Source organism: Anolis sagrei, chromosome 6 (genome assembly GCF_037176765.1).
Source record: "Anolis sagrei isolate rAnoSag1 chromosome 6, rAnoSag1.mat, whole genome shotgun sequence".
NCBI lineage: Eukaryota > Metazoa > Chordata > Lepidosauria > Squamata > Dactyloidae > Anolis > Anolis sagrei.
Window position 1 is genome coordinate 10,901,298 of NC_090026.1, and position 23,251 is coordinate 10,924,548.

Sequence of the window (23,251 nt, forward strand, 5' to 3'; positions counted from 1 at the left end):
GTGCAAGCCCAAAAATTCTAGGGGGCCTGGGAATTAAGTGCAATGCTATGGCAGGCAACAATAATATTAGATACGGGTCTGTGGCTGTTCATTCCAGGACCGATTAGAGGAAAGAATCTGGGTAACTGGTAGGAAGAATAAGGCCTTATTCGACAATGTGTGGGGCTGAGTTAGAACTGGTCATTTTCAAAGGCTTGTTGAAACCACCAGGTCTTCAAGCTCTTATGAAAGGAGGGGGTGGGATGGGACCTGTCTTATTTCCTTTGGAAGGGCATTCCAGAGATGGGAGGCCACCACTGAGAAGGCCCTCTCTCTCGTCCCCACCAACCATGCTTGAGACGGTAATGGGACCGAGAGGAGGGCCTCCCAAGAAGATCTTAGAGCTCGCGCCCGAACCTGGAGGGCCAAAGTTTGCCCGTGCCTGCTATAGAGCCATGATGGAAGACTTAGGACCCTTCCACACAGTCATATAACCCAGAATATCAAGGCAGAAAATCCCACAATATCTGCTTTGAACTGGTTTATCTGAGTCCACACTGCCGTATGTTCCAGTTCAAAGCAGATAATGTGGGATTTTATTCAACTGTGAGGAAGGGGCCTTAGAGATTCCCCAAGAGAAGATCTCTGGGTAGTCTTTTGCTTTTTATGCAGGAATCAGAAAGCCTAGGTGAATTTTTGTTCATAGAAGTTTGAGGGCCACCATTGTATTGCTGATCTGTGTCCTCTGGTTAATAAGGTGCCAGAGTCACAACGTCTTGAATAGCTCCAGAATCATTCCCTTTCTCTCTCCCTCTTTTTCCTCTCGTTCTTTCCACCAGGAGACACTGGGGACGAGTCAAACCCGTTATCCTGTTCCTCCTGCCATATCACCTTCAAGGATCCCTCCAAGATAGCAGCTCATGTAGAGTCCAGCTGCATGGAGCAGCCCACCTGCTCTTCCATTACCTCTACTGGCACTGCTGGTGGCCAAGATCATGCTGTTGTTTCCTCCTCCTCTTCTTCCTCCTCTGTCGAGATCCGTCCTGAAAGCCCTCCGAGCATGGATGTTGAGTCTGGAAGCTTGCTGACAGATCCAACCCAAGACCCAGGTCCTCCCCGGCCACCTCCACCTCCCCCATCACTGCCTCCAACTTCTGCTGTACCTACTGGGCACCTCAACATCCCTCTCATCCTGGAAGAGCTCCGGGTCCTGCAGCAGCGTCAACTACACCAAATGCAGATGACGGAACAGATCTGTCGCCAAGTATTGCTCTTGGGGTCCCTTGGCCAGGTGAGCTCCTCACCACCTTCCACAGAGCCCGCTCCGGTAGCTTCCCTCCCTCCTAAGCCCCCCTTGCCGGTCTTTTCCATCAAAACCGAGCCGGGCAGGACCCAAGCTTCTAGCTCCCCGGAAGTGCCCAAACCCGCTTTCTTCCATCTCTACCACCCATTCCCCAGCGGGACTCGAGTCCCCAAAGCTGAGCAGCTCTTGGCTCCAGCCTTCCCCACAGCCACTGGCCTCCTGGCTGCTCAGTGTTTGGGTGCCGCTAGGGGTTTGGAGCAAGCAACTTCTCCCGGTCTGCTGCGGCAAAAGAACGGAGGTGGTGTTCCCACTGAAAGCAGCCTGGAGGAGAAACCAGGCGGGCGCCACAAGTGCCGGTTCTGCGGCAAAGTCTTCGGCAGCGACAGCGCCCTCCAGATCCACCTGCGTTCCCACACAGGGGAGCGCCCTTACAAGTGTAACATCTGCGGCAACCGCTTCACCACCCGTGGCAACCTCAAGGTGCACTTCCACCGCCACCGGGAGAAATACCCTCATATCCAGATGAACCCCCACCCAGTTCCCGAGCACCTTGATTACGTCTTGACCACTTCAGGGTTGCCCTATGGGATGTCGGTGCCACCTGAAAAAGCAGAGCCAGGAGAGGAGACTGCTGCACCTCCCACCACCGAACGCAAGGCCCTTAGTGCTACTGAGAGCTTGACTCTGCTCTCTGGAGCTACTCCATCTGGGGCTTCTCAGGCCCTGCCGAGTTTCAACAAGTTGGTCCTGATGAAGGCGGTGGAAGCTAAGGGGAAAGGGGATGAGAACACACCACCGGAGAGGGAGACAGAAGGTGCCCGTCTTCAGCTGGGCAAATTAGTGGGTTCTTTGCCCAGTTGGGCCTTGTTAGCCAACCACTTCAAAGCAGGTACTGCAGTGGGGCCATTCCCTTATGTCCTGGAAGCTTCTCCTTCTGAGACCTCCAAGCTTCAGCAGCTGGTGGAGAAGATTGACCGCCAAGGGTCCCCCTCCTCTTCCTCCTGTGCTGGACCAGGAGCCACTTCCCAAGCAGTGGCCGGTTCCTCATCAGCTTCATCCCCACCTACTTCTTCAGGCTCCAACCAGTGTGTGATCTGCTTGCGGGTCTTGAGCTGTCCCCGGGCTCTGCAGCTTCATTACGGGCAGCACGGAGGAGAGAGGCCTTTCAAGTGCAAGATTTGTGGGCGAGCCTTTTCCACCCGGGGCAACCTGCGTGCTCACTTCGTGGGCCATAAGACCAGCTCAGCAGCCAAGGCTCAAAACTCATGCCCCATCTGCCAGAAGAAGTTCACCAATGCTGTTAGCCTCCAGCAACACGTCCGGATGCACCTTGGTGGGCAGATCCCGAATGGGGCTCTCCTCCCGGAGACACCTATCCCAGAGGGATCTGTCCTAGGAGAAGGGGAGAAGCAGCAGCAGCAACCGCAGCAGCAGGAAGCGTCTCTTCCACCAGAGGAAGAACTGTCGGAGGAAGAGGAAGAAGAACCCACAGATGAAGACTCTCTAGAAAGTGCTGGGGAGAAGGTTGAAGGACCTTCCAGTCCTGAACAGGAAACTCCAGGTCCTGCCAAGGAAGGGGAAGAATTGGCACAAGCAGAAGAAGAGGATGAAGGAGGACCCACTGCTGCTTCCCCAGTAGCACCCCAAAGTCCCCAATGTCCTATGCAGGAAGGGGAGGAGAAGGCAGAAGTGGAAAAAGTGGAAGAGGAATCGTCACCAAAGGAGGAGGAAGAGGAGAAGGAAAAGGGATCAGGTGGAGAAGGCCCCTCTGAGAAGCAGCTAGGCGGTCAAGCCAAAGAGGGGCTGGCCCTAGCATGTGGAATCTGCAAGCAAGTCTTTCCTGACCGGGCTGCTCTGCGTAAACATGTCCTCACCGCCCATCCACAGGTAATTCATTTATTTATTTACTGCATTTATATCCCGCCTTTCTCAACCCGAAGGGGACTCAGGGCAGCTCACAACAAAGGCACAATTGGATGCCATGGATACATATATAGAATAAAACAACATATACTTTAAAATCCCATAATTAAAACATCTCAAACTTAAAGCAATTACATTAAATCACACAATTCAAAAGCATATTCCAGGAGCCATTCCGGTTGTCACTTGTATTATTCATTATTGCACTGAGAGGTCATTATTGCACTGCGAAACATTGTCCAAAGGCTTGGTCCCACAGCCATATCTTCACTTTCTTCCTGAAGGTCAGGAGGGAGGGTGCTGATCTAATTTCCCTGCGGAGGGAGTTCCATAGCCAAGGGACCACCATTCTCTCCTGACATTTCGCCTGCATCTATGGCAAGCATCCTCAGAGGTTGTGAGGTTAGCTCATATTTAACTTGCTGTCCATGAGGATCCCATAATCTACAAGTTGGGTTGTTGTAGGTTTTTTTCGGGCTATATGGCCATGTTCTAGAGGCATTCTCTCCTGACGTTTCGCCTGCATCTATGGCAAGCATCCTCAGAGGTTGTGAGGTCCTCACCTATGAGGATGCTTGCCATAGATGCAGGCAAAACATCAGGAGAGAATGCCTCTAGAACATGGCCATATAGCCCGAAAAAACCTGCAACAACCTATATACACACACAAAACACATATACATAGACTGGGACACAGCAACGCATGGCAGGGGACGGCTAGTTTTGATTATATTTATTTATTTATTTAAAAATTTTATATACCGACCTGCTCACCTCTCTTGAGGAACTCAGACCAGTTTCCAACCATAATATCATATACAGTCAATAAAACATCCTAATTCATATTACAATAAAACTTTAAAACAGCAGTTACATTCAATAACTATAATGGTCAGTCGTCACACTAAAATCGTTGTTCATCATCCTCCATCCATATATATCAGGGTATTGGCTCACTCGTCGAATGCCTGTCTCCATAACCACGTCTTCACCTGTTTCCTAAATGTCAGGATAGAAGGGGCGGTTCTGATCTCCAGTGGGAGAGAGTTCCAGAGTCGAGGGGCCACCACCGAGAAGGCCCTGTCCCTCGTCCCCACCAGACGCACTTGCGAGGCCGGTGGGACCGAGAGCAGGGCCTCTCCAGACGATCTTAATAATCTTGATGGTTCATAGGGGAGAATACGTTCGGAGAGGTATATGCCCTGCAAACTGGGGATAATGGGAATAGCAACCTGGCAGCACTTGTGGCTCTGAGGTTGGGGAAAAGTTATAGGACAGGCATAAGCAAACTTTGGCCCTCCAGGTGTTTTGGACTCCAACTCCCACAATTCTGCCTTGATATTCTGGGATTTTCTGCCTTGATATTCTGGGTTATATGACTGTGTGGAAGGGTCCTAAGTCTTCCTAAGTCTTTCAGCGTGGCCAGGGACAAACTTTGGCCCTCCAGGTGTTTTGGACTTCAACTCCCAAGTTGAAGTCCAAAACACCTGGAGGGCCAAAGTTTGCTCATGCCTGTTATAGGACATTTTAATGACATCCATCACACCCACAAGCCTTGTATCTGAATTCAACCCCACTTTCCTGACTAAACAGAACTAATGGCTTCCTTATAGATGTTACTATATCACAACTCCCATCAGCTCTAGTCAAGATGTCTAATGATGAGGAATACATATTTATGAGATTGCATCTTTCAGCTGGCAGAGGAACCTTTGAGGCTGGATTTACACAGTTCAAAGCAGATAGTCTGTATTCAGAAACTGGATTATATGGCGGTGTAGATGAGGCCTGAGTATTATGCACTTTTTTCGGTATTCTGCCTCTGGTAGCAAAATGTCTTGGGTCGGCCTTGGCGTGGGGTTGTTTCCTCCTTTGTGCTCCCTTGCTTTCTTATACAGTTGGCTTTTGTCTGCCGGTAATTCTAGCCACAGCCTCTCTTCTGCATCAGGCCAAAAAGCAGTGCCCGGCCATTGTTTCTGGAAGGGGTTGCTTAGCAACTGGGGGGAAAACATGGCCGCTTTGAGCAGCCACATCCATGCTCATGTTTCCTTGGGCCATGCAAAGACCAGCGTTTGTGCGCAGAGCTGCAGGATGCGAGTTTACAGCCCTGACCTCTCTTGAAAAGGAATCGTGGGAATTTGAGCATTCAATGAGAAGCTCTGGATGCGTTCAGTGTGGATTTGTTTATTCCCCAAGTCTCCTTGGAGGAAAAAAATATACTATTATTCATTTTACTTATTACTATTTCATAGAATCATAGAATCAAAGAGTTGGAAGAGACCTCATGGGCCATCTAGTCCAACCCCATTCTGCCAAGAAGCAGGAATATTGCATTCAAATCACCCCATCCAGCCTCTGTTTAAAAGCTTCCAAAGAAGGAGCCTCCACCACACTCCGGGGCAGAGAGTTCCACTGCTGAACGGCTCTCACAGTCAGGAAGTTCTTCCTCATGTTCAGATGGAATCTCCTCTCTTGTAGTTTGAAGCCATTGTTCCGCGTCCTAGTCTCCAGGGAAGCAGAAAACAAGCTTGCTCCCTCCTCCCTGTGGCTTCCTCTCACATATTTATACATGGCTATCATATCTCCTCTCAGCCTTCTCTTCTTCAGGCTAAACATGCCCAGCTCCTTAAGCCGCTCCTCATAGGGCTTGTTCTCCAGACTCTTGATCATTTTAGTCGCCCTCCTCTGGACACATTCCAGCTTGTCAATATCTCTCTTGAATTGTGGTGCCCAGAATTGGACACAATATTCCAGGTGTGGTCTAACCAAAGCAGAATAGAGCATGGGAAGCATTACTTCCCTGGACCAAAACACTATGCTCCTATTGATGCAGGCCAAAATCCCATTGGCTTTTTTTGCCGCCACATCACATTGTTGGCTCATGTTTAACTTGTTGTCCACGAGGACTCCAAGATCTTTTTCACACGTCTTGCTCTCGAGCCAGGCGTTGTCCCCCTTTCTGTATCTTTGCATTTCATTTTTTTCTGCCCACTTGATGTATATGCAACCTCACTTTCATTAAGAACTAAACCCCAGCAGGTACATAACAAGATTAAAAAGAGAGACTAATAAATCAAAGTACTGATACAGTTTGAATATTCCCTATATTGTCCCTTTAAGCCCCATCTACACTGCCATATAACCCAGTTCAATGCAGTTAATCTGCATTCCGAAACTGGATTATATGGTATTGTAGATGGAGCCATAGAAAGACCGTGACGCCTTTGCTTTTGGATGGTGTAATGCGTATATCCAAACATTAGTTCAAACAAAATTGTTAAAATTGCCTTAAGTTTGACATGTATATGAGGTTATTATTATTATTATTATTATTATTATTATTATTATTAGATTTTGCATTTAGACTTGGGTCTCATCTTCAAAATACCTAATTATGTATGCTGTATGTTATGTTTATATTGTCTGTTTTGATAAGGCCAATTGGCTTGTCAATGAAATTGTTTTGTTACCTAATTATGTGCAAATATTCAAGTGCAGGTATTCCAAAATCTGGTTTCAAACTCAACCTATAAAACTGAATATGAGTTTATCATTAAACTCAATTAAACATGTTGAAGCACTGGATATTAAAATACTTCTGAATAAAAGGTCTTTGGTTATCAGCAAAAGTGAAACTGAATGCATCTACATGGCAGAATTAATGCAGGTTGGCAGTTTGAATCCGGGGAGCAGGGTGAGCTCCCTTCTGTCAGCTCCAGCTTCTCATGCAGGGACATGAGAAGAGCCTCCCAAAAGATGGGAAAACATCCGGGCATCCCCTGGACAATGTCCTTGCAGACGGCCGATTCTCTCACATCAGAAGCGCCTTGCAGTTTCTCAAGTTGCTCCTGACACCAAAAAGAACAAGAAAAAACAAGAAAAGAATGCATTTTGACACCACTTTTACTGCCATGGCTTAGTGCTATGGAATCCTGAAAGTTGTAGTTACACAAGGTCTTTAGCCTTTTTTCCCCCAAAGAGTGTTGTTGTCTCACCACACTACAACTTCCAGGAAGGTAATTTTATTTGCAATAGCCTGTACTCTCTCTGTTTCACTTCTGCTGAAAAGCAAAGGCGTGAGAAAGGGGCTTTTAATGACTAGGTGTTGTATTTCTTCTTGACATCTGCTTTAAACTGCTTTTAATTCAATGGTACTTTAATATCCAGTGCAACCCTTGGTACTTTGACAAACTCAAAATCCTCCAGTGCCCTCATTTAAAAAAAATAAAATAACATTTTATGCTTCAAATTAGTTAAATATGCCAGGAGGATATTTCTCCCTAACTTAGAAGAGAACACATCATCCCCAGTAATCATACATACAAGAGGAAGTGGCATAATTCCATTCCCATCATCAAAATGGTACTCGTGATTGTGTACCTACCAGCCTTTAGAGCTGTAAAAGAACAAAGAAGGCTCTCCAAGCTTCTAGAAGCAATATGTGATGTCCCTCTTCCTCCAAGTTTTCTTAGGACTTAATAGTTTTGCAGAAATGTTTCAATGTTTCCTGTCGTAGTCACTGTGAATCATACATTTGGTATTCGCGCTTGCGCAATACAGCTTTCGGAACCTTCTAGAAGAGAAGTTTCAACCCCGGCTAGGCCCGCCCACCCTCCCCTCGAGTATAAATGGCCCGTGGGCGGGCCTAGCCAGTAGTTCTCTTTTCCGCGCTATTCAGCAAGGACAGCTCGAGAACCTTTCGCTTTTGGCCTTGATTTTATATCTGGTCTATCTGACTTATCCCTGGCTTTGACTGGACTGTTATTGGACTAAGGTATTGGATAACCCTGATCTTGTGGCTAACTCTTGATTTGACCCGGACCGTCGACCATTCTTTTGCCTCGCGTCCTGATGGCGACCACCTCTTTTAAGAGATGTGCGAGATGCCCTAACACCTATCCGGACATGGATGGGCACTCGCTGTGTCTAACGTGTTTGGGAGAGGGCCACCTCACTCAGTCGTGTGCGGTCTGTCGGGCTTTCACCCCGCAGACAAGAAAAAACCGCGAAATTCGCCTTAAGGCGGCTCTTTATGAGAGGGCCCTCTTACCTCCGGCTGCTCCAGCTCAGAATGCTTCGCCTGCGGGAGCCGCGGCCTCGCTCTTGGCTCAGGCCACGGCGTTGCCCCAAAAGAAGTCTAAAAATCATGGGGACAACGGCTCAAAAAATGGCCGCCAAAAGGTTACGGGGAAAAAAGCGGCATCTAAAAGAGCGGGAATCGCGCCTTCTTCTACCGCCGCTGCTCCCTCCTCCCTCTCTAGGGTGGCTCGTGAGGCGCAGGAGCTCCCTCTACCGGCGGCCGCCCCACCCGCAGCGGATACTCCGGCTCGCCCTTTGGGGCAAAGGGGACCTAGCATCGCTTCACCAATAACTCCAGCGATGCCGACGCTCTCCCCCCTTGGTCAGCCTCGTTCTGTGGAAGCCCCTGGCATGGAGACGGGCGAGACGCCCCTACAGCCCCCACCGCAGGCAGAAATAACAGTAGATATGGCTTTCTCGGAGCCGATTGCCTCGGGGAGCCGGGCTTTTGGAGGCATTTTTAATGCACCTCCACTTACCTGTATCGACCAGCCTGGAGAACCTCTCTCTCCAACTTCGGCTCCCCTGGACACCGATCAACCCTTGGAGCAGGGCCAGGTCGCCATGACGCTTGAGGAGGAGGCGCTGATACCCGCCTCTTTCCCCCCGCATGTATCGGCGCAGACTCCTCCCCTTCAGGAGGAGCCGGGTTTTCCCCGCCCCCTGAGCGGTCCACGCAGGCGCCCAAGACGATCCCGATCCCCCTCGCGGGGAAGCCGGGCCTCTCGGCATCGACGGCGCCGCTCCCGATCCCGACGCTCCTCCCGGTCCCGACGTTCCTCCCGTCGGTCCTCCTCCTCATCGGCTTCCTCCTCCTCCTCCTCTTCCACCTCTGGCTGCTCCAGGCGTCGGCGGCGTTCGAGGGCCTGCCGGTCCCGATCGGGAAGACGTCGCAGGCCGAGCCCTAGCCGCCCGCAGGGCTATTGGCAGATGGGACCATCGGGCCAACTAGTGTTCGTTCCATCCTTATCACTCCCGATGCAGCCGGCCCCCCCTCCTCCTCCTGCCTGGCAGACTTTGCAGCAGGGAACTCTGCAGACTGGGGTTGCGCCTCGGGCTCAGGCCGTTCAGCCAACCCCTCAGGGGCCTGTACCATCTCCATCAGTGAACGCTCCCCAGCAAGCAGGTACAGCTCCTGTTACGGGACAGACCTTGGCTACTATGACTCCTGGGGACTATGGTTGTGTTGACCGCGGTTTGCGCGGGCTTGCGGGGGGTGTTTCTACTGCACCTGTGTTGAACAATACTTCTAATACTATGAGCAATGCTTGTACTGACCGCACCTTGTGCATCCCTCCTGCATTACCACCTGCTGTGGATCAGTCCTTATTCTACCCCGAGGGACTAGATCAAGCTCAGCCTGGTTCCACGCCTATGCGGGTGTCTGAGGCCCCTGCCCGAGAAGCTGGGGAGCTGGGGGATAGTGAGGGTGATTCTGAGCCCCTAGACCCCCAGGTAGCTGATGACCCTACTACTTTGCCGCCTGATTTTCATAAATTTGCCGCTCTCATAGAAAGAATGGCCAGAGCTCTAGACATCCCTGCCCCTAAACCACCGGAGCATGTGGAGGACCCCATGTTCCCTTCAGAGGAGCAAAATGCCTCCCCTTCATCGGCCCTACCCATGCTACCATACCTCCTGAAACTAGCTAAGGTTGTGGACCTGCCACCTTCATCTGTGCCCGCGGTCCCTAAACGGTTGGATGCTATGTACAAGATTGATATGGCTAATGCCAAGTGGGTGCTAGCCCCCCCGAAGGCAAACACTGTAGTTGCCGAAGTTATAAAAACCAAGCGGCCCAAAAATATGGTCACCACCCCGCCAGACAGGGAAGGCAGAAAACTGGAGGTGCTAGGGAAAAAGGCTCATTTATCCGCTGGTCTGTTTACGCGTATGTCGCATTATGCGACATACCTAAGCGGATACCAAACGTTCCTTTGGAATCGTATGTTGCCCCACATAGAAGCCCTCCCGCAGGAAGGCCAACGTCTCCCTAAAGCCCTGCAGGTGGAGGCCCTGGCTCTGTCCAAAATACAGAAGGACTTCGCCAAACACATGGCGGAAACTGCGGGTAACTTGTTCGCCATTGCCACCTCCATAAGGCGCCATGCCTGGCTCCGCGCAGCAAACCTCTCGGAAGAGGGAAAGGCCTTGGCGGAAGATCTACCCTTCCACGAGGAAGGGCTGTTCAACCCCAATACTGATGACCGTTTGAAGCAAAAACAAGATGTTAGGCAGTCAGCCTCAAAGTTTGGCTACTCATGGCAGCCCTACCCCCAGCCTAAAAATAGGTGGCAGTCGCCCTCCCCTTACCGTAGACCTTTCGGGAGCTCATTTCCTGGTCCCTTCAGAAACAGGGCAGGAGGCAATTCTAGATTCCAGGGAGGGCGTCGCAATTCCTACTTTCAAAAGCCTAAATCTAACCCTTTCCAGGGCAAAACCAAGGCCCCAGGGGCCTCCAAGAAGCGCCTTTGATGGCGACTTACCAATTCAGGGGGTCCTTCAACAGTGCCCACCAGTGTTTCCCGGAGTTGATGCCCAAGTTACGGCCCCGCACCCTCACCGTTCTCTCGACCCTCAGTTAAATCCCCAGGTGGTGCCGACCCCCCTTTTTCTAAATAGGCTAGCCCCCTTCGCAGAAGAATGGGCAAACATAACCTCCGATGCCTGGGTTTTGGAAATAGTTTCTGGAGGCTACTCCATAGAATTTGATGACTTCCCCAGAGTGGGCCATGTGAGGGACACCCCAGTTTCCCCACAACTGTTTAATGAGATACAGACCCTGTTAGACAAGGGAGCCATATCGTTGGTGGATCCCGCTACAAGTTCGTTCTGTTTTTTCTCACGTTACTTTTTGATTGACAAACGTGGTGGTGGGCTGCGACCCATCCTAGATCTCAGGTTGCTAAATAAACACATTAGACCAAAAAAGTTTCGAATGGTAACACTTGCCTTAATCACCCCCTTGTTGCCTAGGGGTGCTTGGTTCGCAACGGTGGATTTGCGTGATGCGTACTTCCATATATCAATCGCCCCATACCACCGCAGATTCCTTGCCTTCAGGGTGTCAGGTCAAACATATTGTTTTAATGCCTTACCCTTCGGTCTCGCCTCTGCTCCCCGAGTTTTCACTAAATGCATGGCGGTGGTCGCGGCCTATCTTAGGACCAGGGGCGTCACGGTATACCCATATATTGACGACTGGCTGTTAGTAGCCGAGTCCCGCTACCACCTTCACGCAAATATTTCTACGGTTTTGTCTCTCCTCCAGCGCTTGGGCTTGGTCGTCAACGAGGAGAAATCGGTCCTGGTACCATCGCAACGAGTCCACTTCATCGGGGCGATCCTAGACTCCATCCCAGAGAGAGCCTTCCTCCCAGAGGACCGCTTCTCCAATCTCCGCGACCTGGTGCTGCACACCATGAGAGCTCCACGCGTATCAGCCAGACACCTTCAAGTACTCCTGGGTCATATGGCCTCAACTACGTCTGTCATCCGCCATTCCAGACTACATATGCGACCGCTCCAATTCTGGTTTCTGTCCAATTTCCGCCCACTACTGGACAGCCCCTCTATGCAACTCTGCCTGCCACAATGGGTCCGCTCCTCACTCCAGTGCTGGGCGGATGCTTCCTGGGCCTGTGCGGGAATGCCCTTTCGCGCTCCACGCTCCACAAGAACGGTCACCACAGACGCCTCTCTCACAGGGTGGGGAGCTCATTCCGAGGGTCTGGTAGCTCACGGCACGTGGACGGCCTACGAAAGCGCTCTGCACATAAACATTCTAGAACTCATGGCCGTAGAAAGGGCGTTACAATCTTTCGAAAGGGTAATCACCGGCCGGGTAATACATGTCCTCACGGACAACACGACAACCATGTATTATCTCAACAAACAGGGAGGAACACACTCCCAAGCCCTCCTAGCCCTCACTATCAAGATCTGGAACTGGTGCATAGACAGGGGCATTCACTTGATAGCAACACACGTACCGGGGGAGTTGAACATGCTGGCGGATTCCCTCAGTCGGAACCCCCTAGCCCATCACGAATGGTCTCTAGACAGGGAGGAGGTCCACAGACTCTTTCGAGCATGGGGGACCCCGGAAATAGACCTATTTGCGACAAGCGCCAACACGAAGTGTCCCAGGTTTTGTGCGAGAGCTCACGCGTCCCCACGGGAGGGCTGCCTAGGGGATGCCTTCCTCCACACATGGTCGAATCGCAGGCTGTACGCCTTTCCACCGTTTCCACTTCTACTGAGGGTTGTAGCCAAGATCCTTGCGGACAGGGCCCATTGCATCCTAATAACCCCCTGGTGGCCCAGGCAACCTTGGTTTGCCCCTCTACAACAACTAGCCCAGGGGAGGGTGACTCGTCTGCCTCCCAGAGCAGACCTCCTAACCTCTCAGGGGGGCAGGGTATTATACCCGGAAGTCAGCAGGCTGAGGCTCACCGCATGGCTGATCTTGCCACCGGAGTAACCCCCCTTATGGACTTACCAGAACCTATACTTACCATCATGGCGGCAGCGCATAGGGCATCCACTAAACGCTCATACCTCTACAAGTGGTCGCGTTTCAGCTCCTTTGCTAGAGCTAGAGGGGAAGACCCTAACCGGGCACCAACTCCTTTGATTTTGGACTTCTTAATGTCCCTGTTGAATTTAGGTCTTTCACATTCCTCACTTAAGTGTTACCTGGCGGCGATCTCCTGGTTCCGCAGGAAGTCTGGTCTCCCCTCCTGCTTCATAGACCCGATGATTAAGACTTTCCTCAAGGGAGTTCTTAACACTAGACCTCCTTCAACCCCAGTGATCCCGGGCTGGAGCTTAGAGTTGGTACTAAATGCACTGATGAGACCCCCTTTTGAGCCCTTGGCTTCTGTCAGCCTCCCTTACCTCTCATGGAAGACCGCCTTTTTGGTAGCAGTGACGTCGGCGCGAAGATCCAGTGAATTGTGTGCCCTACGGGCCGACCCCCCCTATCTCAGATTTCACAGAGACAAGGTGGTCTTGCGTACTGACGTGGCCTTTCTGCCTAAGATTGCCACGAGATTCCACATGTCACAAGACTTGATTTTACCAGCCTTTTTTCAGGACCCAACCACTCCTCTAGAGAAGGGTTTACACCTTTTAGACGTCCGTAGAGCCCTAGCATTTTACGTGGACAGAACGGCCGCACTCAGGAAAACCTCTAGACTATTTATAAAGTACCGCCCAGATGTGCTTGGTTTGCCTGTCTCCTCTCAGAGACTCTCCTCCTGGATTGTGTCCACGATCCAACTTTGTTACAAACTGGCTAGAAAGGAGTTACCGTCACCAATTAGGGGCCACTCTACTAGGGCGGTGTCTACCTCGGTTGCTCACTGGAAGGGTATTCCCCTCGATGAGATCTGCAGGGCAGCTATATGGTCATCCCCACTGTCCTTTGTGGGACACTACAAGATAGATGTTGCCTCCGCACGAGAGACTCAGCTAGGACGAGCGGTTCTTTTTTCGGCGGTGGCATGAACCCCGCCAACCATCTGTTACTGCTCGCTATTCTACCAAATGTATGATTCACAGTGACTACGACAGGAAATTATAAGTTGCTTACCTGTAACTGTAGTTTCCTGAGTAGTCACCTGTGAATTCATACATACCCGCCCATCCTCCCCTCGAGTTCATGCCACCCTTCTTGCTGCTTTTCGCGGCGGAAGAGAGAACTACTGGCTAGGCCCGCCCACGGGCCATTTATACTCGAGGGGAGGGTGGGCGGGCCTAGCCGGGGTTGAAACTTCTCTTCTAGAAGGTTCCGAAAGCTGTATTGCGCAAGCGCGAATACCAAATGTATGAATTCACAGGTGACTACTCAGGAAACTACAGTTACAGGTAAGCAACTTATAATTTTGATCCCAAGCTTTCTAGGAAGGCTCAACCGATTGTTAAAGTTGGCCCTTGAAAGCAAAGGTTAATGATAGAATCATAAAGTTGAAAAAGACCACGAGGGCCGTCCGATCCAACCCCATTCAGCCATGTAGGAATACACAATCCAAACAGTTCGGACAGATGGCCATCCAGTATCAGCTTTAAAACCTCCAGAGAAAGAGACTCCACCAGATTCCCAAGCAGCATATGTCATTTCTATTACCACCAGGAAGTTCTTCCTAATGTTTGGGTGGAATATCTTTTCCTACAATTTGAATCCATTGCTCTGTGTCCTAGTCTCCAGAGCAGCAGAAAGCAAGCTTGCCCCTTCCTCAATATAACATCCTTTCAAATATTGAAACATGGTTCCCATGTCCCCTCCTCTCAGTCTCCTCTTCTCCAAGCTAAACATATGCAGGTCCCCAAGTTGCTTCTCATAGGCTTGGCCTCCTTTTGGATGATACCCCAATCCATTGTTTTATATGTCATTTCTTTTTCCAAAAGCTCAATCTTGGCAGCTATGTGTGGAGCAGCAGCCAGGCACGACGTCGCCGCCTGCCCCTTGAGGGCTCCATGCCTGGGGTCTCAGGGGGCCAAGTCAAGCTGCAGGACTTCCTGGGACGTGACGTACCAGCCCAGCTCGTCGGAGTGGGACCCCTCTCCTTCTGGAACCAGTACACAGCCTTCCTCTCTGGAGGCCTCCCGACCAAGCCTGCCCATGCAGGTTCTGCTCCCACTCCTTCCTCTTCCTCTGCTACTTCCCCCTCCTCCTCTTCCTCAGCTTCCAATCTGGTCACCCAGGGCCTCTTTGGATCAGGCAGCACACCTGTGAAGACAGGCTCCGGCGAGGTGAAGGAAAAACCACCCGTGGGGTCTCTATTGCTGCTCCCACCACCACCACCGCCACCAGCCCCACCTCCAGAAGTGGTCCCCGAGAGCCAAGGGAAGGGGGAGCAGTAACCTGACTGTGAAAATAGCCTCCTTGTCAGGTAAGAGAACCCGGAGGTGCTAATTATACTATTCCAGACTCTGCTCGTTATATGACTAAACTAGGGAAGCGATGGGCAACCTGTAGTCATCTAGATATTCCCGAACTCCTCTGATCACTCCCTATTGGCTCTGTTGCTGGTTGCCTTCCAATAACACTTGCCTATGTTATGATTAAACTAGACCAAAGGTTGACCACTTGTGGTCCTAGATGTAACTGAACTCTTCTGATCACTCCTCATTCACTCTGTTGCTGCTTGTCATTCAGTAATGGCTGCCCATGTTATTTGACTTGGGCCCCCAACTCCCAGAAGCCCTGAACAGCTTTTTCAGTGGTCAGTAATTTTGGGAGTTATAGGCCCAAACCACTCCCAGAGTTTGAGGATGTGTGTTCTAGATGTTCCTGAACTCCTCTGATTGCTTCCCATTGGCTCTGTTCCTGGTTGCGATAAAAAATTACCTGCCCATATTATATAACTAAACTAAGCCAATGATGGACAACCTATGGTCCTCTAGATCAGTGTTTCTCAAACTGCTCCTTCAGATGTTTTGGACTTTAGCTTCCAGAATTCCTAAAAGCTTGTAAGCTGGCGGGATTTCTGGGAATGGAAGTCCAAAACACCTGGAGGAGAACAGTTTGAGAAACACTGCTCTAGATCTTCCTGAACTCCTCTGATAGCTTGCCATTGTTGGTATTCATGTTATTTGAATAAGTGAGGCCAATAGTGGACATCTCTGGTCATATAAGTGTTCCTGCACTCCCTTGATCACTCCCCATTGGTTGTGTTCCTAGTTGCCTTCCAGTAATATCTAGAGGGCTACAACTTGCCCAACCTTGGACTAAGCCAGTGAGATATGGATTTGCATATAATTTGGCCACTAGCTGCTTTAGTAATTCTGCTCATAATTCAGAATACAGGATGACAAATCATGCTGATACAACCGTAGCATAGGGACGGGTTTTGAACAGAGGCCATGAGGAGCAATGCCTGGCTAGATTGCTGTGCATGTTTTGTTTTTATCCTGCAAGGTGGTCCAGTTCACTAACGCTGGTTCCAAATAACTTGATGTCATCAGAGTAGGCATCCCCTCCAGTTCCGGGGAGGTGAGGATAAACCTGTTGAGCACCCTGTATGGGACATGATTTCATTAACCTGCATCTGAGAAAACATGATCTCTAGGAATTTTAATGTCCTCCAAGTGATGCTTACACAAGAGTGTAGCGTAGAGTTACTCTGGAGAATCTAGCAACTTCCTACACTCTCCTCTAGGAATTTTTAGATCCCCCAGGACACAACTTCTGGTGGAAATTAAGTTGTTTATTTCAGTAGGGTTCACTGTTATCCATGGTTTCTTATTTTCAAGGTTAATTCAGGAACATATCCATCATGGACATGGGTGTTGTACTGTATTAATAACAACAATAACAACAATAATATTTATTTATACCCTGTTTTATCTTCTTCAAAGGGGACTCAAAGCAGCGTAACATAAAAACGTTACCACTGCATTTAAAATATACAAATACGTAAATATTAAAACAATTATCTCCTGTGTCCTCCTGACATTTACAGCTTGTTGAGAAACAGAATTGAGAGATTCAAAGTCAGTCTACAAATCCTAAGACAAAGCCATGGCAGCTGAAGTGTCAGTGAACTACAGAAAATGTGTTTGTGGATGCACTCAGAACTGGAGGCATCATTTAGCTCTCATTTCTCCCATTAATATGGAGATCAGATGACAATACCAATAATCATATGACCCTATAGGGAGTTTTCCAGATGAGTATGAATGATCAAAGTCCAATGCTGAGCATGAAAGGGTTTTTTTTCCTGGTAACCAAGCTCTCAGAATCTTCCTCCAATCCACTCGTGACCATTATGAAGCTATGTCCTCTAAAAAGTAATTTTCCCAACCTCAGGTTCTTGTAATTTGACCTAAGTCCTAAAGTGTATGTGAATGTCGTTGTTTCATCTTGTCTAACTTTTCTCCCCTTTTTCTTTCCTTTTCTTCCAGGAGGAACTGTTTTAGTGAAACCAAGAACGGGGGGAAACGATAAAGCCTACATTGGGCCCCACAGGAGATGTGACTCCAGTCTAATTGTAGCAGCCTTTTAGTCTTTTTAATTTTAATGTAGCTTGGAGGTCTGCCAGCCAGAAGGTAGAATCCTGAGATGGGGCAAGGGAATATGGCAAACACTCCATGTCCTGGGGCAGAGAAAGGGGGCTCAATCAACTGTAGAGAAAGATGTCAAGCAGCCCAGTCCAGCAAAGGGAGGACAATTAAAATGTTCAGCTCTCAGCCCACAAATAAATGCAGAAAGACCATGTCTTGGGCTGTTATTTCAAGCAAGAGACAGAATTGGAATGAATGTATAGCCAACTGATGGGACAATCCCAATACCAGAGGAATTTGGGGAAAAAGGATCCCATCTTGATTTTCCCAGGTATGGGGAACTTTTCTTCTTCCATATGTCAGACTTCAGCTCCTATTGTCCTTCACCATTGACTGCCCTTACTAGAGCTGATGGGCATTGCAGTTTGAACACATCTGGAGGGCCATATGTTTCCCTCTGAAAACATATAGCATCCTTTTCATTGATAGAGTGAGTATAAGTTAAACAGAGGGAAATGTCCTGTCTCTTGCTTTCAGTAAGTAACAGCCATCATCTGATTGAAATAATCTTCGTTGTTCGATTGAATGTGGTTTAATCTATTAAATCTGCATATATTTGTATATGAATAAAAATCAATACACTGAAAGAAAGAAAAAATGCTATTGTTTTCATTGCTCTTAGTGTGGTGTAATGGTTTGTAGCATTGTGCTATGACACTGGAGACCAAGATTAACAAAAAATGAAAGATTACTTTTTTTCCCATGTCAGGAGCGACTTGAGAAACTACAGGTTGCGTGTGGTGTGAGAGACTTGGCCGTCTGCAAGGACGTTGCCCAGGGGATGCTTGGATGTTTGATGTTTTACCATCCTTGTGGGAGGCTTCTCTCATGTCCCCACATTGGGAGCTGGAGCTGACAGAGGGAGCTCATCCACACTCTCCCCAGATTCAAACCTGCAACCTGTCAGCCTTCAGTCCTGCTGACACAAGGGTTTAACCCAATGCACCACGGGGGGCTTCAGTGACCCTTGGCGACTCACACTTTCTCAGCCTCAGAGGAAGGCAAATACAAACATCCTCTGGAGAAATCTTGCCAAGAAAACACCAAGTTAGGGTTACTTACTACTGCACACATTTTTCGCCAATACATCACACAGTTCTAGACACTTGGGAACTGTCTGACATGTGATCCACTACAAAAGCCAGCATAGTTATCTTGTTTGCTGTGGATTCATCTTGTTGTGCATCAAAGAATAATAATAATAATAATAATAATAATAATAATAATAATAATATTTTCTTGCTTTCCTGGTTACTTTTTGTAGCAGCAATTTGCAGAATCCTTCACCTGGGCAATTCTGAAAATTGTAGTCTAATCATCATCATCATCATCGATTCTAAAATGCCATTGGTTTTAAATTTCACACTAATTTCAGTGTCACCATCAGAAAAAAAAACAAACCTGTGTGTGTGTGCTCCATTCTTAGATATATTTATATGGGGAAAATGTGCATTTTACAATCGAAGAAATACAATAAGGAGGAGGGGAAGCAGCAGCAGCATGGATGATGATGATGATGATGATTCTTATTATCCCTCCAAGCTTGGTGGAAGTGGGTGGGTCTGATACACCAGAACAAAAGAACACATGGCCATCAGTTATAAGAAGCTAAGTTTGTCCGTACCAAACTGCTGTTTACCTCTTTTAAAATACCTCTGAGCTGTGTGTGTGTGTGTGTGTGTAGGAAAAACAGTAGTTAAGGGATAACCCAAAGCCTGAAAGAATAACAGCAGAGAATCAGCGAAGAGATGGCTTAGGGATTAGGCTCTGAGACGGAAGTGCCCCTTCTTCTTTGGAGGGCTGCCATGTCCAAACAGTGACAAAGGAAGGCCTGACCGCCTAAGCCACTAAAATAGCATTATCCGTAACTGATGAGAAACAGGGTGGAAGGGTGGGTGGGATGAGCTGCCAAAAAGCATTAGCTGTGGGTTAGGAAGGCAGCTTTTCAGGAGGGTTTTAAAAGTACTGTATTAGTCTGGCAGATTTGAGGCCTTTTTCAAACAACAACAACAACAAATAGCATTGTTTTAGGCTGAATCTAGATCCCAGAAGGAGACCACAAAACGGAAGTGATTGAAGTATTGAAAACAGTATCACATTGTCATTGTCTGTTGGAATGAAGGAGGAAATCGGAGAACAGTTGAATTCCCAGGGTCTAAGAACGTAAACTAGGAGATGGTGTCAGAGACAAGAATGGGATTGTCATTTACTATTTCTATACATGTTATATATGAAATACTTTATATGCACACTCGCAATATTTGCTTGGAAATTAGTGCTGGCTGAAATAACCATGTCCAGCACAGTGCAAAAAAGCGTTTTTGTTGTTGTTTCCGTTTTCCCACCCCTAAAACTGCCAAGAAATTGGGTTCTCGGATTTTGTGCAAGTTGAACAGAGCTATTAATGGGAAACTCCTGAAACAAGAAAAAGCCCTACAAAGAATTAAAATAAATCTTTTTAAATTTTACGCCACACTGTACAGAGATATTTGGGGTTATCCTACGCCCTGAGATTTCAATGCCGTGAGGATGCAAGATAAAGTTCTAAGGGTTGCTGTGAGTTTTCCGGGTTGTTCTAAGCTTTGAGACAATGACCAAAAGAGTCCTTGAGAACCCTTTGGAAAGGTGACCATCATTTCTGGCTGCCCAAAATAGAAGTCATGTTAGTGAAGCAACGGAGTAGCCAAATTGTTTGGTTCCGCTTTAACTGCCATGGCTCAATGTATAGAATCATGGGAGTTGTAGTTTTCTGAGGCATAGCTGTTAAAGTGGCACCAAGATAGCTAAAACTGTGTTTGTTGTTCATTCGGTCAGTCGTTTCCGACTCTTCGTGACTTCATGGACCAGCCCACGCCAGAGTTCCCTGTCGGTCGTCACTGCCCCCAGGTCCTTCAAGCTCAATCCAGTACTTCAAGGATGCCATCCATACATCTTGCCCTTGGTTGGCCCCGCAACCATAACATTATTGCTACTTTCATATTTGTAATGTTGCTACTGTTATGAATTGTAATGTAAACATCTGATATGCAGGATGTATTTTCATTCACTAGACCACATTTGGCCCAAATTCGAATACTGGTAGGGTGACGGGGGGGGGGGGGGTGATTTTGTCATTTGGATGGACTCAAACAATGATGTATCTGGACCTAACTTGGCAGAAATACTCAATATTCCCTAATCTGAATACTGGTGGGGTTGGCAGGGGAATTGTCACTTAGGAGTTGTAGTTGCTGGGATTTATAGTTTACCTACAATCAAAGAGCATTCTGAACTCCACCAACAGTGGAATTGAACCAAACTTGGCTTGCAGAACTTCCATGATCAACAGAAAGTATTGGAAGGGTTTGGTGAGCATTGACCTTGAGTTTTTGGAGTTGTAGTTCACCTACATCCAGAGAGCACTGTGGACTCAAACAATGACGGATCTGGACCAAACTTGGCACAAATCCTCAATATGCCTGTTCTGTCACGTGCTGGGCCTGTAACAGCTGTCTTTTCTATAGGACGTATACTTTAAGCCCAACAGGAAGCCTCAAAGAGAGGTTCTCAGGGATTTTTCTGAACTAATGGTCTTTAGAGTCTTTAATGATAAAACAAAGTCTTTATTATGGAACAAACAACAAATCTTCAATGGTTCAAACAACACTTCAAGTCTTTCTTAGTCTAGTCCTCAATGGACTGGTACCTGACTTTAATTAACTGTACTTTCTCTGTAGGAAAAAAAACCCTATTTAACCTCTCCCAGGCTGTTTACTATCTATGCCTCATTGGTGTGGGTCCTACTACCAATTCCAAATGTGTCTGGGTATCGAGTAGACCTACCAGCCGAGGCTTGTAGTCATTTCAGATGGAGTTCCATGGATCTGTAGTTCTATCCTCCCTCAGAGAATTCTTTTAAAACCTCAGGGTTGTTTTCCCTCTGATTGCTGTGAGGCTGAGAGGCTATGAGCTCTCAGCCAGAGCCTTGGGACCTTTTCCCTGGAATATCTGTTTATGTTTCCCCGGATGTTCTTGAGAAAAGAAGCTTTTCTACGGGACGAGCTGGTCTACATCCTATAGTTTAGCTTCCTTATGTGAGACTGCCAAAAAAAAATGGCTCCTTTCCCTCCCAGAGTCCTGAACAAGGGGCGGAACCAAAGCTTAATTATGATGGACAGGCGGCCTGCCCTATGACTGCAAACAGATAACAGAAAGAAAATAAAGTTGGAGCTCCTGGTACAGCTGTACCAGCACAATGCCCAAATATGAACACTGGTAGAGTTTGGGGAAAATAGACCTTGACATTTAAGAATTGCAGTTGCTGGGATTTATAGTTCACCTACAATCAAAGAGCATTCCGAACCCCACCAACGATAAAATTGGCCCAAACTTCCCACACAAGAACCCCCATGACTAACAGAAAATACTGTGTTTTCTGATAGTCTTTGGGGACCCTTGCGACCCCCCCGAAGGGTCCCGATCCCCAGGTTGAGAAACAGTGGCCTAAGTAAGTAATAATCTATTTCAAATCTATAATTCTATGAAAAACCCTTTCAAATTTCAAATTCAGATTGGATTACTGTAATGCGCTCTATGTGGGGCTGCTCTTGAAAACGGCTCGGAAATTCCAACTGGTTCAACGGGTGGCGGCCAGGATGTTAACGGGCGCTCCTTACAGAGAGAGGTCAACCCTTCTGTTTAAGGAGCTCCATTGGCTGCCGTTTACCTACCGAACCCAATTCAAGGTGCAGGTGCTTACCTACAAAGCCCTAAACGGTTTGGGACCTGCCTGCCTGCGTGACCGCATCTCCGTGTATGAACCCACACAATCCCTTTGTTCATCCGGAGAGGCCCTGCTTACGATCCCACCTGCGTCACAGGCGAGTTTGGTGGGTACGAGGGACAGGGCCTTCTCTGTGATGGCCCCCCGACTCTGGAACACCCTCCCCAAAGACATTAGACTAGCACCCACGTTGGCAGTCTTCAGGAAGAATCTGAAGACCTGGCTATTCCGATGTGCCTTTCCGGAATAGGATAATCTCCAGCACTACGTCCCAGAAGCACTTTATTAGAGTTTAGGACTCTCTGCACATTGCACTTGCCCGGAAATCCAAAATACCACCTGCCACACCCAGCACTTTTTTAACCTGTACCCATCACTGGCCCGGCCCTGGTTTTTATTGCGTAATTGATGTATTGTTTAGGTTCTTGTGGGTTTTTTCAGGCTATAGGGCCATGTTCTAGAGGCATTTCTCCTGACATTTCGCCTGCATCTATGGCAAGCATCCTCAGAGGTAGTGAGGTCTGTTGGAATTAGGACAATGGGTTTATATATCTGTGGAATGGCTGGGGTGGGGCAAAGAGCTCTTCCCTGCTGGAGCTAGGTGTGAATGTTTCAACTGACCACCTTCATTAGCATTTGAAGGCCTGGCTGAGCCTAGGAGAATCTTTTGTTGAGAGGTGTTAAGATGTGCCTGGTTGTTTCCTCTCTGCTGTTTTGCTGTTGTAATTTTAGAGTTTTTTAATACTGGTAGCCAGATTTTGTTCATTTTCATGGTCTCTTCCTTTCTGTTGAAATTGTCCACATGCTTGTGGATTTCAATGGCTTCTCTGTGTGGTCTGACATTGTGGTTGTTGGTGTGGTCCAGCATTTCTGTGTTCTCAAATAAAATGCTGTGTCCAGTCTGGTTCATCAGGTGCTCTGCTATGGCTGACTTCTCTGGTTGAAGGAGTCTGCAGTGCCTTTCATGTTCCTTGATGCGTGTCTGGGCGCTGCGTTTGGTGGTCCCTATGTAGACTTGTCCACAGCTGAATGGTATACGGTAGACTCCTGCAGAGATGAGAGGATCCCTCTTGTCCTTTGCTGAACGTAGCATTTGTTGGATTTTCTTGGTGGGTTTGTAGATTGTTTGTATGTTG

At 48.2% G+C, this 23,251-nt stretch overlaps 1 protein-coding gene across 1 annotated transcript in view; it reads left to right on the top strand.

Moving 5' to 3' along the window:
* Nucleotides 1-17,951, top strand: part of SALL2 (spalt like transcription factor 2) — a 28,962-nt gene extending 11,011 nt beyond the window's left edge. The window contains exons 2-4 of the mRNA XM_060780061.2: nucleotides 819-3,169; nucleotides 14,696-15,180; nucleotides 17,195-17,951. Coding sequence (XP_060636044.2) covers nucleotides 819-3,169; nucleotides 14,696-15,151 — 2,807 coding nt within the window. The 3' untranslated portion in view covers nucleotides 15,152-15,180; nucleotides 17,195-17,951. The remainder of the gene's footprint in view (nucleotides 1-818; nucleotides 3,170-14,695; nucleotides 15,181-17,194) is intronic.
* The last annotated feature ends 5,300 nt before the right edge of the window (nucleotides 17,952-23,251 follow it).